This window comes from Xiphophorus hellerii, chromosome 18 (genome assembly GCF_003331165.1).
Source record: "Xiphophorus hellerii strain 12219 chromosome 18, Xiphophorus_hellerii-4.1, whole genome shotgun sequence".
Taxonomy (NCBI): Eukaryota; Metazoa; Chordata; class Actinopteri; order Cyprinodontiformes; family Poeciliidae; genus Xiphophorus; species Xiphophorus hellerii.
Genome location: NC_045689.1, coordinates 15,077,142 through 15,089,857, shown reverse-complemented (window position 1 = coordinate 15,089,857; position 12,716 = coordinate 15,077,142). Strand labels below are relative to the sequence as shown.

The 12,716-nt window shown below is 35.5% G+C and overlaps 1 protein-coding gene across 2 annotated transcripts; it reads left to right on the top strand.

Annotated features, from left to right (window-relative positions):
- The first annotated feature begins 3,875 nt into the window (after positions 1–3,875).
- Positions 3,876–9,039, top strand: smtla (somatolactin alpha). Of its 2 annotated transcripts, XM_032590290.1 has the most exons (5): positions 3,876–3,982; positions 4,127–4,317; positions 5,298–5,411; positions 6,573–6,752; positions 7,977–9,039. In XM_032590290.1, the coding sequence occupies exons 1-5, from the start codon at positions 3,970–3,972 to the stop codon at positions 8,169–8,171; spliced, it is 693 nt and encodes a 230-aa protein (XP_032446181.1). In that variant the 5' UTR covers positions 3,876–3,969; the 3' UTR covers positions 8,172–9,039. The 2 variants fall into 2 exon arrangements, with proteins under 2 accessions (XP_032446181.1, XP_032446180.1); XM_032590289.1 differs by lacking the exon at positions 3,876–3,982 and having other exon boundaries at positions 4,111–4,317.
- The last annotated feature ends 3,677 nt before the right edge of the window (positions 9,040–12,716 follow it).

Genomic DNA, 12,716 nt, shown 5'->3' with positions numbered 1-12,716 from the left:
CAAAAGCCTGTAATGTAGAGGAAAAGTTATTTAAAGGAAAATTGTCAAAACTCATTTCAACATCTTTTATAACTTCTGTGTAACCATCAGTACGATTTTGAACTTTGCTATAGTTGCCCTGGAACTAAATATAATGAATTCCAAACATGAAAGCTAAAATGAGCCGAGATCATGAAAAGAGACATTTCATGTGAAAAATATATAGTGTTGTCAGTACTGATTTAAATATTTTTTCCTTTTACACATTTGTGAACATGAGCCGGAGTGCCATTTAAATGTATCACTTTCTTCCTTTGCCCTTATGCACTTTTCCACTATGTTTACAGACATTTTGCTCAGTACATTATAAATACAAATTTGACAATCATAAAGCAATGATCATTTAATCAATCTAGGCTCTTCCCCGTATGAAACATCTATTTCAAACAATTTACATTGTTTTATTCTGACAATAAAACAATGTAAATTATAGCTCCAGTAAATCTTGGGCCATGTGGTCCTTATCCGCAAAGCCATTGTTGCCAAATGTGAGGTCATGCATGGGCTGTCCTTAGTGGATTAGAGTAATTATCTTGTCTACATGTGAAGCCAAAATTGAATAACAAAATTATGCTTTACATTATTGTGTTTGAATGAAGATGTGAATGGGCGGTTGTCTAAAGACACTGGTTGAAAGATGAACCATTCATCTTTCAATGCTCTGACCCATATTTAGCGTGATTTTTTGTTATAATAGCCTTGAATAACTGTAAAATAAAAAAAAATGTATGACATTATTTAATTACCTTTACAACAAAAAGTAACATTCTCTTATATTGTTGCTGCTAAAACTGTATTGATCAGATATAATAAAGTTAGCTATGCCCGTTATTTTAGATTTTTATTGAGAAGACAATTGATAATATTGACAACATCAAATCAAGATAGATAAATAGTTAATATGGGAAATAGCGCTGGTCCATTCAGGAATACTGGACATCACAGCTTATACGGGACATTTGGCGATGTCCCAACATCTCTAAGGCAGGCCGCAATAAGTCCAAACCAATCGCCAGAGCCTGAAACTCCTGCTGAATCCAATGCCAAGGACTCCTTCTAATCCGATGAAGGCCATGCTGCAGGGCATGCAATCAGACCTTGTAAGTAAATTGTCGCTCTGAAGAGAGCATCTTACTGTTGTCTGAAGTTGATATCCTTATTTTTACCTTTCCCCAGATAGACTGCTTTGAAAATAGGATGATGCGCTACAAACTGCAGGTGCCAGACATAATATTGCAAAGGCAAATGTTTCTGCAAATAGGAACAAAGGTTTGCTGTTGATATATAATCTAACACAGTTTTTTTTTTTTTTTTTACTTTTCATGTCTTTTTATTATGCAGATCTTTGCACATTGGTGAATGCAATTTTCACTTTGCATTCTGCAGCCCAGAAATTGCCTATGAAATTAGATAAGGGTCCAAAATAGAAATACAGCTCCAACCTCTGGTGAACATGCATAGGTGCAAACAAATGAAAGAAACAAAAAAGGTGTTATAGGATTGACATATGGACATATGGAACTGCAATATGTTTTTCTCTGAAAGCTTTTTTTAAAAATAATAATAATAATAAAAAGATTGTTTGGCAGGTTGGCTGTTGGCTATTCATCTAATCTAAGCCTCAGCTGTGGGAATGAAAATAGTATAAATGAGACAGCAAACATTCACATTTTCCAAAGTACACTTAAAAGAGCCATCTCTAAGAACCGAAACATTCACGCTCGACCCATCTCTACTGGGTAGCTCTCCTTGACACAGACAGCTTTCCAGTAATGTAAACACAAGAGGCATTAGGACTTTATTTTTGCCTTTATTCATGATTGATCGATGAATAAACCTCTGGCCAGTAAGTAGCAGCAGTGAGTGCTCTGGGTTAAACAGGCTGACTCTGAGAACGTCCCAGAGGATGTTACAGGTGGTCGCTGAAAACTCTGATTATTCAAGCAATTCTTTTATAGCAAAGAACTGATTTGTGGTTTCATTGATTCTAGTAAACTAATAAGGTGAACATGAATGAGGTTCTGTTTGACCAAAGCTACAAATACATTTTAGCCAATAACCAAATTTGATTAAAGTTTGAAATGTGACTTATATTTATTCACATTAGTCAACCTGCTTTCTAAATTAAACTCTAAGATTTCCTGTGGTTTTAAGTAGATGTAACACAGGTAGTTCATAAATGACAATGAGATGTGTGTTGTTTTTCATTTTTAAAGGTGAGAATAAATATGGCATTCTGGAGGAAAGCTTTGTCAGTGGAAAAAGTGAAGGGGTAAAAGAAAGGTGACAAGGAGGGAAATGATTCATATAATATGCTGGCAGATGTGAAAGGAGCCTCCATGTTTCTTAAATAGCAGCTACCTCTTTGGTGTTAAGTTCAGTAACTGAACACCCCTCAAAGGATGAATCATAATCCCCTGTCTCTTTGCTGAAGGAAAAAAAAACCACTGAAGTATCTTAAGAGCTGTCCATTACTTATTGATGCAGACGAAGGTCCAAGGAAATCTCTCTTGATTAGGTGCACTTTAAAATTAAATTGTCTGTGATTTGGACTTGGTGACATGGCCATGGTAGTTAGTAAAGATAAGTAAGTCTGGTCAGACATTTACATACAGTCATCATGGACATGAAAAAAAAAAAAGTGACGTTTGAAGGATTTATTTTAGACATTATTTGTGAAGGGTGTAAAAATTAAAATATATTACTCTAATAATAATTAGAGAGTATTTATTATTTATATAATTTATTAGAGAGTAATAGATTACTCTCTAATTAAAAATGCAATGATTATTTAAACTTACTGGCCACACTGTGCTTTACAATTTGTTCAACTCCAGTTACACATAACTTGCAGCTTAAATGTTGGGTCTGACTGTTCTTTGTCATATTAATGTCCATATGAGATGTATTTATCTGGGCAAAGATTTGCCTGAAAGAATGAAGTTTTTAAAATCTAATCTGCAATCTGTTTACGATTGCTCATCCAGCTTAATGTTTTTTATTACTGTTCTCATGTTACTTATTTTTTTTCTAAGTTTCAGTTTTGTTTTATTTTATTTTAGCACAATCGTACATTTATTTATTTTTGTTAACAGAATTTCAGTTCATGCAGTGGTTGAAAAATAAATGCACCTTTGGCCATTTACTTTTGTTCATATAAGCACTGGATTTCTTTTGTACTCCCGTTTTTGGTTCCAACTCAATCTCCATAATACTTTCATGTAATTACTATCATAATATGGGTATATTAAAGAATAAAAGGACATTTCCAGTTCAGTCAAATGTTGCAGGCAATGGAAGAAACCCTAAAATGAAGCACATGCTTCATCTCTGTATGACTACCTAGACTGGCACTGTTTGAAAAGGCTTTGATTAGTATCCTATATTTGCTTTCTCCTGAGGCAGTTGAACACAGTTATTACAACTGGTAAACCATAGTTTCTGGTTACAGTTTCTGTCACACAACCATGAGTTTTTCAGAACAGCAGTTGGACAGTTGGTTGTCTGAATGGAACTAGTGCAAAAAAGTTTCTTCTTTGCAGCAGCCATTTTGACATGCATGTTTACCTTAGTGAAAATAAATTTAATTTTGAGCTTTTACTTACTAGATTAAGGTAAAGTAGCATAGAGATGCTGAATGTTATTTTATTTTATTTTTTTTTTATGTAGCAACAGAAATAGTATATTTTTAGATGTGGTGTGATAAGAAAGAAAAAAAAACTTAAACTTAAATATATTTTGGCCACACAAACAGCTGTGGTCCTATCCCTTGTAATTATGTATTAGAAAAGAACTACATTAGTGTGTGGAGAGCAGTATCTTTTTACAAGGACCTACGCAAGACCTTTTTCCTTTATTCATGGGCTGCTTACGCTTTATAAAGTTGCCAGCACAAAGCTACAGCAATGAAACCTGAAGAACACAGACAAGATGCAGAAGACAGGTAATGTATCAAAATTAGTTCTGAGATTTTAATAGTATGAATTTATGAGCAATGGCAACAATTAAAAGACACCTGGATGTCTATATTTGTACAATAATGTTTGTTTTTTGAACAAACTCTTTGCATGTATGACTACAACTTCAGTCGTTCAGTGGGGTTTATGGGCCCTGTTACTGTGGCCCCAACATCTTGCTGCAAGCATCCCACTAGACTGTAGAGACGATCAGGGCAACCTGAGCCGCTGCACCTCCATCTCCCAGGAGAAGCTTCTGGACCGAGTCATTCATCATGCTGAACTCATCTACCGTGTCTCAGAAGAACTGTCCTCTTTGTTTGTGAGTCAATACTGATATTATTATAAAATAAGTCATTGCACATTTTTGCACTTTTTAAAAGATAAGACCAGTTCTTGTAATGAGTTGTCTCAGTTGTGTTTAGATAGTCTTCAAAAGACCCCTGGCAAGACACAAAATGTCATCATGTGATATTATCTCCCTGTGCAGTCATTATTACTTCTGTGTTTTTAGCTTTAAGGATTTAATCATCAAACCATATGGAAGTTATCGAAAAAAAATCAAGTAATTTTATTGTTTAATATTCTGCCACGTGAAATATGAGACATCTCTTGGCTAACAAGATAAGGTCTAGCAACAGCCTTTAAACCAAACTATCACTTCCCAAAATATAGAAATTACATTTTTGTAGAACTTTTTCAAACATTATGCCAGACCAGAAGCATGTGGCTCTCTCCGATAGATGCACACTGCTATTTGCTTTTGATTTTGACATGATCACCGCCTCACTTCGGGGGCTTCAAAGTAATCTTCCTCCTCCCTTCTGAGGCGAAGATGTTTTATTGAAGAAGCAAGCCCACAGCGGGGTCATGTGAATGTGATAATGATATACGGCAACACTGAAAGCTCAGGTTTTTGCACCTTGTTGAATCCCCTTCAGTTTGTGACTAGAGAATCAGGAATGGCCCTTTGAAATGAAATGACTCATGGGTTGTTACAAGGAATATGCTGCGTGGAGTCTGCAGATGAGTCCATGCCGAAGGAAAAAATGTGGATCCGCTGTGTCTCCCATGGTAAAGCGAGATAAAACTCTTGTCACTGTTTTAGTAGTGTGTCTTTTATTTATTTCAGATCAGGTAGGAAAGTCAGTGAAATTGTTGCTCCTTTTTATTGTACGCAGTCATATTCAGTAGTAGAAGTTAACAAAGCTGACAAAATCAAGTCACTGGCATACTGCAAACTGATGTTCAGTGCTTAACTAATCTAAACATTTCTTCTTGTTGCTTGTCATTCTTTTGCAGGAGGAGTTGTTCATCCCATTTCCTTTTAGGCTGCAGAGTAATCAGGCTGCCTATTCATGCATCACCAAAGCCCTGCCCATCCCCAGTTCCAAAAGTGAAGTCCAGCAAATATCTGTAAGCATATAGTTATCACTTACCAAAGGATTCTATGCTTTGAAGTATCCTTTGTGAAAGAAGAGTTTTCTGTATGTGGAAGGTACAACATAATTGAGAGGTGCATAAAAGCAGTTTCTCCATAGGTAGACTTACATACTGTGCAAGTCATCTGAAGATTTGAGGAGTGTTATTGGTTCTTTGTGGTCCATATACAGCACACTGTGCTAATGTATTTGAGTTTGCATCAACTCCTGCCATTCACAGAACTATGAGGCCATCAGCAGCTGATGTTGTAATGTGTAAAAGCCAATTCTGAGTGTAAGAAAAACGTGGGTAAAATTTGTAATTTGCAGCCTGAAGTATGCCATGGTCTACTGTGAAATAATAATATATAATGCATAAAAGCCTTGAGAAGCTGGTATGTCAGTATGCTGAAAAACATTTTGTCTTCAATCCAACAGAGCATGACCTTTTAGAAAAAAAGAAGAAAGGTCAGCTTAGTCAGTAGGGTGGAAATAAAACTGAACCAAAACTGAGTCAACAAAAGGTCTGTAAAAGGTGATTTGCAAATGTCATTTTCCAGCTTGTACAGTTATGTTTAGGGCAGATTATCTTAAGCAACATTTATTGATTAAATTAGGGGTACTCAAATTCGGTCCTCAAGGGCCAGTGTCCTGAATGGCTGAATTGCCTCCTCCGTATGCCAACAATCTACAGAAAAAAATACAATCACAAATTAGTTAAAATTTCATACTATTTTGTTTTCTAAAGGCACATTTCTAGTGATTGTAATTTTTGTTTATGCCAGTTATTAATAAATGTGTAAAATTATGATGGTCAGGTTTATTTCTTGTTTTATCATTTATCTACCTTTGATGTTATGATTGTTTTGAAGCACTTTGGTCAGCTGAGGTTGTTGTAAATGTGCTCTGTATATGAACTGTGACTGATACCTCATAAAACCAAAATAGTTTTGATTAACCCCCCACCCCCTAAAATCACAGGTTTGAAATAGTCAAAAATGATAATGCTACCAAACAGGAAGGAGGAAAAATTATCAATAGTCAACAAAATCTGTTTTTTGTCATATGTACTATTCTTAATATTTACATTAAATAATGGCGATGGACGAGTTTATGGTCCTTATTTGGTGTTTATCTGAGTTATTTGCTCTTGCAGGACAAATGGCTGCTTCATTCCGTGCTGATGCTCGTCCAGTCTTGGATTGAGCCCTTGGTCTACCTACAGATGACAATGGAACGCTACGATCACGCCCCTGACATGCTGCTCAACAAGACAAAGTGGGTGTCTGAGAAACTTAGTAGCCTGGAGCAAGGAGTTGTGGTTCTCATTAAAAAGGTGGGCTATTTTTTACATTCTGTTATTTTACGCTAAACAACTCACACAGTGAAACAAAGATGTTTACAGAGCCTTACACAAGTATTTATATCCCTTGAATTTTTTAACATTGTGGTAAATTACAACAGTTTTCTTATACATTTTAGTGGGGTTTTATGTGATAGATTGACAGAAAGTCAGGCAACATGAAAGAAAGTTTTTTCCAAGTAAAACTGTAAACATCTCAAATGTGTGGCAAAGATTTTTATAACCGCATTTACTCTGATAGCCAAAATTTAAGTCTTATGTCACCAATTAACTTCAGACGTTCAACTGAAAATAAAACTATTCAGTAAAGAGCTTAGAGTTTTGTTAGAGAACATTACTAAGGAAACGCCATCATTGAAATAAAAAAAAACACACCAAACTGGTCAGATGAAGTTATGGAAAAAAAATCAAGTTGCTGAAATAATAGAAAATTATTCTATGCTTTGAAGATTTCACAAAGAACTGACCAGTGGATATAACTGAAAAAGACACATTAACTCACAGGAAGGGAATAATTATTCAAAGACACACATGTCAAGCGCAAAACAAGATGTGTTGTGGATAAGTAACAGAGAACACCACTCTAGTCACATAATTCCCTTTGTGAAAGGTTGTGGTGACAGCAATTTTCTTTTAAAAGCTGACCAGAGTTGATGGGCAACCTTCAAGGAAAATATAGAAGAAAACCTGATAGAAGCTGCAACAGACAAAGATTCAGTTTACAACACCAAAATAGCCCAAAATATTTAGCCAACAATAAAATAATTTAATCCAAACATATGTTAGAACTAAGAATCTTGAAAATATTTTTTCATGTGCTCTCTGTTTAATCTGATTAAGCAGAGAGCATGTTACACATAAAAATGGGCAAATGCTTTAGGGTCAGATCTGCAAACATGTTACAGACATAACTTCACGTTGCAGACAATTAAAATATACTTTTATAAATGATTGACTTCAGAGGCGCTGAATTCAAACCTGAATTTCATCCTAGAATACTTTCAAGAATAATTAATGTATACTTTCCATTTCACAATTATGCACAACCTCATGTTGGTCAATCACATAAACTCTACCACATAGAACTTTTAATTGTAATATTTGTTCAATATGTATATATACCGCTGCGAATTGCTCTACATTTAATGTCTTGTGTATTTTTCTGCATGCTTTGACATGTTTTCTAACATGCCTCAGATGCTGGATGAGAACACACTGGCCACAGGTTACAGTGAACAAGGTGTAGTCCAGAATGATGTGCAGCCGGAGGTGCTGGAATCTGTTATGAGGGACTATACCCTGCTCAGTTGCTTCAAGAAAGATGCCCATAAGATGGAGACTTTCCTCAAGCTACTCAAGTGTCGTCAAACTGATAAATACAACTGTGCATAAAACATGAAGTGGAGCTTTTAAATAATGCAGTATTTGGCTTTAAATGAATTTCTTAGGTTGTTAGTGTGCACTTAAAGATATGACCATGCCTTGGGCGCTTTAGCCTCGCTTGTAATGCAGCACATTTCTTATTGATTGTTTTGGAACACCTTCACACAAAAATAAGTAGGTGTAATGCTGTGCCCTTTCGTAACCATGTGTTGCATTTTTAGATTTTTTTTCTATCTCAGTTGTTATTTTAACCTGGCACAGGCAAAAGAAGACTAACTCCCAAAAGACCATTTGTATGTCGAGCTGTCAAAAAAATCTACATATCCCGCTATTGATTTCCATTTCCTTTGTTCTTAACTAGAGTTGGTATTCCTTGCTGGCTCTTGCAGTGCTTTGATTATACTCGTGGCCCCTGGAGTATTCAGTGTGCCTCCCTTGTTAAATGGAGTATGTTTCACTTCTGCATAAGAAAATGTACCGATTTTGCTGAAGAAGAGAGTTACAAATAGCATTCTCTCTCACTCTCTCTCTCTCTCTCTCTCTCTCTTTGTCTCTCTATCGCTCAAAAATATAATCATGAAAATAAATGGCTATAAATTAACTAACCAGTATAGCTAAAGAAAGCTGTGATACTCTTCTACAACTAAATGTGACTGATGTCATCAAATTTATAAAAGACATATGTGAAGACATTTTGTTGTGTTTAAATGTTCAGGGAATCAACCATTTCAGTTTCTGCTGTTTTGTGCTTATATATTTAATGTAGAATACAAACAACTATCTTTTGATGTGTGAATAGATTTTGTGCTGTGTGCACTTTAGCTGTCAGCTGCTGTTGGTGTTTGAAGCAAATAAAGCAAGAACTAAAAAAAATATATATTTTGCCTTTGATTTCAAAGTGAATGAGTGAGTAAGAAGGGCAATTTTATGCACTAAAATTTAATGATGAAAACAGAACTTGTATTAATAATTTTCACTAGAGAATAGTGAGGGCAATTAATATTACTCTGTATTTCTCGTGTTTTTTTTTCTCCATAAAAGTAAAGACATTTGATCAACTGGTACCACAGTAAGCATGCACAGTTGACATGATGGTGTACATGGACAGGATAACAGATGAGGTCAGGCAGGAGTCTCAATAAACTAGAACGTTTGCAGATGACAAACATTCAGACAGGTGAAGATAAATGTTTCATTCTGCTTTGTAAAGCCATTGACTCCCCAAACTTAAGGATGGGTTATATTCATCTAAAAAATTCTGAGATTTGTTTGTGTGTTTTTGTTCTTTTTTTTTTTTTTTTTTTTTGTATCTTGACCATAATTTCAACATTTTAGTTATTTGTTAAAACTTATCCCTACAATTAAAAGTACCCATTGCTCCTCTTGTGTGACAAAAACCTCACAAAACACTTCAAGATGATATTAAAAGAAAAAGAAATAAGGCTCTGCAGTGTTAATGAACAAAAAGGAAAAGAAAAATAACAGTGAAAAGGGTAAGTGGTTGAGTGTTTATGGCCTTGACGAGAACTAATTAGTCCTCCAAATTTTAGTCTACATGTTTTTGTGGGATTCATGATAAAGATCCAACTGAAAGAGTCTCAAGGTGAAAGTTTATAACTGATCTGCACTAATAAGAAATAACAAGGGATTTATCAGATATTAATTCCAACCACTGGCATGTCATTGATTTTACACTAAATAATATTCATGAATTATTTTGTCACAATGCTTCATGGTGTGCATAATATCCATTACATCTTTTATAAATAGTTGGTTGTGCATCACACAAATTTGGGTAACTACTTTATGACAGATACAAGTGTGTGTCATAGAGCTGAAACACACTACAACCTAAAACACAAGAGGGCAGTAGTTTTCTCCATTGAAGATTATATTAATCATTAAATACACTTGACACTATATGTGATGTATCCAAATACAGAGCTAAATGAGGACAACATTATGTCCATGATCATGGGAATTAAAGCCAAATATGCCATTGTAATATGTCCTGTTTAACAAATTAATTTTGCAGCTTAAATAATTTTACACTCTCTTTTTTTAAAAAAAATGGGTAACATTTGGTAAAAATGAGTCCTATTTAATTAAAACAACCTGGCCCAGGTTGTTGTAATGTAAAACTGGACCATAATGATTTTTTTTCCCCCCACATATAATGTAAAATTCATTATGCTGTTTTATTTCGAAAAATAAGCTTAAGTTCAAGTTGTATGAACAAAACTAGTCAGTTTGAAACTGGACCATTGTTTTTTTCTCTTCCTCTAACACCAGCAAGGCTTTTCTGGCCTGCTTGCATTAGACGATTAGCTTGCATGGAAATCCATACTCCTTTTATCTTCAGATTATCAAAAATGTCCTGGAAAAGATCTACATTCATCCATCCTTCAAATATATGTCCGGTTGATTTTTTTGAAAGATTTCAACTCCTTTCTTGGCCTTATTTGCACATCTGTTTCTTTATGTGTTCAATATGTGTCACCTGTACTACTCCACTTCATATTATCTAATTATTTGATTATTTTTGCTTTGATTTCTTTATATGTGTACTATATTGGTTGTTGGACACATCAAGTGTACATTTTATTTCAGTATAAGTATTATAAATATATTTAATGTTTTTAGATATATTTTGTATTATTTCTTGTTCTATCCACTGCATATCCTGAGCAAGTTTGATGCTCGTATAAGTCTGCACAAGCTTAAGCGGATACTTTGTTGGAGCTTCCTTTTGAGTCAAATGGAGTAGTCAGTTTATGTCTAACAGTACCCCATTTCTTGATTTAACAGTATTTGATGTTCTGCGTGGCAAGATTTCTTAAAAGATTCTCCTTTCAATTTAGTTCTGGCCTCTGGGGAAGCTGTTCCAAAATGTTTATTTTTCTCCATTGAAGTCATTTTTTGTGGATTAGATTAACTTAGACTTACTTTGATACTAAAAAAGTGAAATCCATATTAGGTTTTAGATTTTTAGCAGATGCTACAAAATTTTTCATCATATCTGACAACCATTTGTAACTGTAGAGATTTTGAGAAAACCTCAGAAGGATCAAACTGACATGATGCTTTCATGACCTTTTTCCTCTCTCTATGGATGGACTTATTTTGATGATGCCTAGAATTGTTTTTCTGTGGAAAGTTTATAAAAGTTTGGTTTCAACATCCCCTTCTTCTGCAAGGTTTTGGGAGATTCTTGCTGAACTGGATTATTTTTTCCATTTGAATTTGTAGGTCTCTATCTGTGAGACATGTTGGGAATTCAGCAAATTGCCATCTGCTTTATTCAGCAACTACAGCACTTTTCAGTGTTGCTGCAAGCCTCTTGAAATTCTCAGCTAACCTCTTGCAATGTCACTGTTGTCTCATATTTCCTCCAGTTGTGGATAATGGAAGTGTTTGGAATTTGTTTGTCCTCGTCTTTTGACAGAAACTATAGGCATTTTTACAATAGGAAAAGACATTGAAACAGAAGGGTAATTTTTTTCTTCTTCTTTCCCCCCTCCATCCTCTGAAGCTGGATCAGAAGATGTAAATCAGCCAACGGTTGCCACTGTGAGCCTGGTGTCAGAGTCGTGGTGTCGAGTGGTATGGGTGGATCTTGAGGCAGGAAGCGGTTGGGGGGGCCCTTGTCAGCACATCAGGTTCAGGTTCCTGTGGCCCAATCACTTCAGCATGGGGGTTTGGAAAGTCTGGGCAGCACCCCATTACACACCACATTGCTGCAGCTTCTCAGCTTTATCCAAGTTGCATTATTTTTCAGGTTCCTTGACAATATTCAAGCTTTGAGGTCATAAATATTAAAGATTGGCTACGAATAGTAAGAGGCGGTAAGATGACCAGAGGAGGGAGAGGATTGTGATTGGGAAGTGGAGTGAAGGATATGAGTATGAAAAGGGGTATGTGGAGCAAGGCGTGATTTCACAGTCTAACTATAACAACCCAAGGAATGGAAATCTAGTCTGCAGGGAGACATAAGTACAGTAGAAAATTCAGTCACACAAAGACAATAGACAAGAGTTGTAAGAAAGAGGGTCATTTCTTTTTTCCTCTGTTAATACTAGAAATTAACATCATGAGTCAATGGAAGAGAAATAGCAAAGATGACTGGGACCTAAGCTCAGCCCTGAGCAGTGTGACATGCCAGGAAGTAGAATGGATCTACAGAGAAAATAAATAGCTGGAAGGCGGATACACAGCTGTAGGAGTTAGGCTGGGAAAGTACAGCTGGCTTGGTATAAAACCAATTGTCAGGGTCTTTGAGTCTCTACCGGCTTGCATGGCTCTCACAATGATGCTCTACTTTGAGAGCTTAAAACACAAGGCAGGAGAAACCTTAAAGGGGCCCCAGAGCCTCTACGTAATCACCACACTAACTAGATGCCATAACTGTTCTTTAAATTTCACCTCTTATTTGCTTCCTTGCGCTAATTACATAACATATCAATATCAGTACCACCACAAAGTCAAGGACCTTTTTTTTCCTAATATCCTTTAAGTTAAATCTAGTCTGCTTCTTTTGAGATACTGACATTTTTA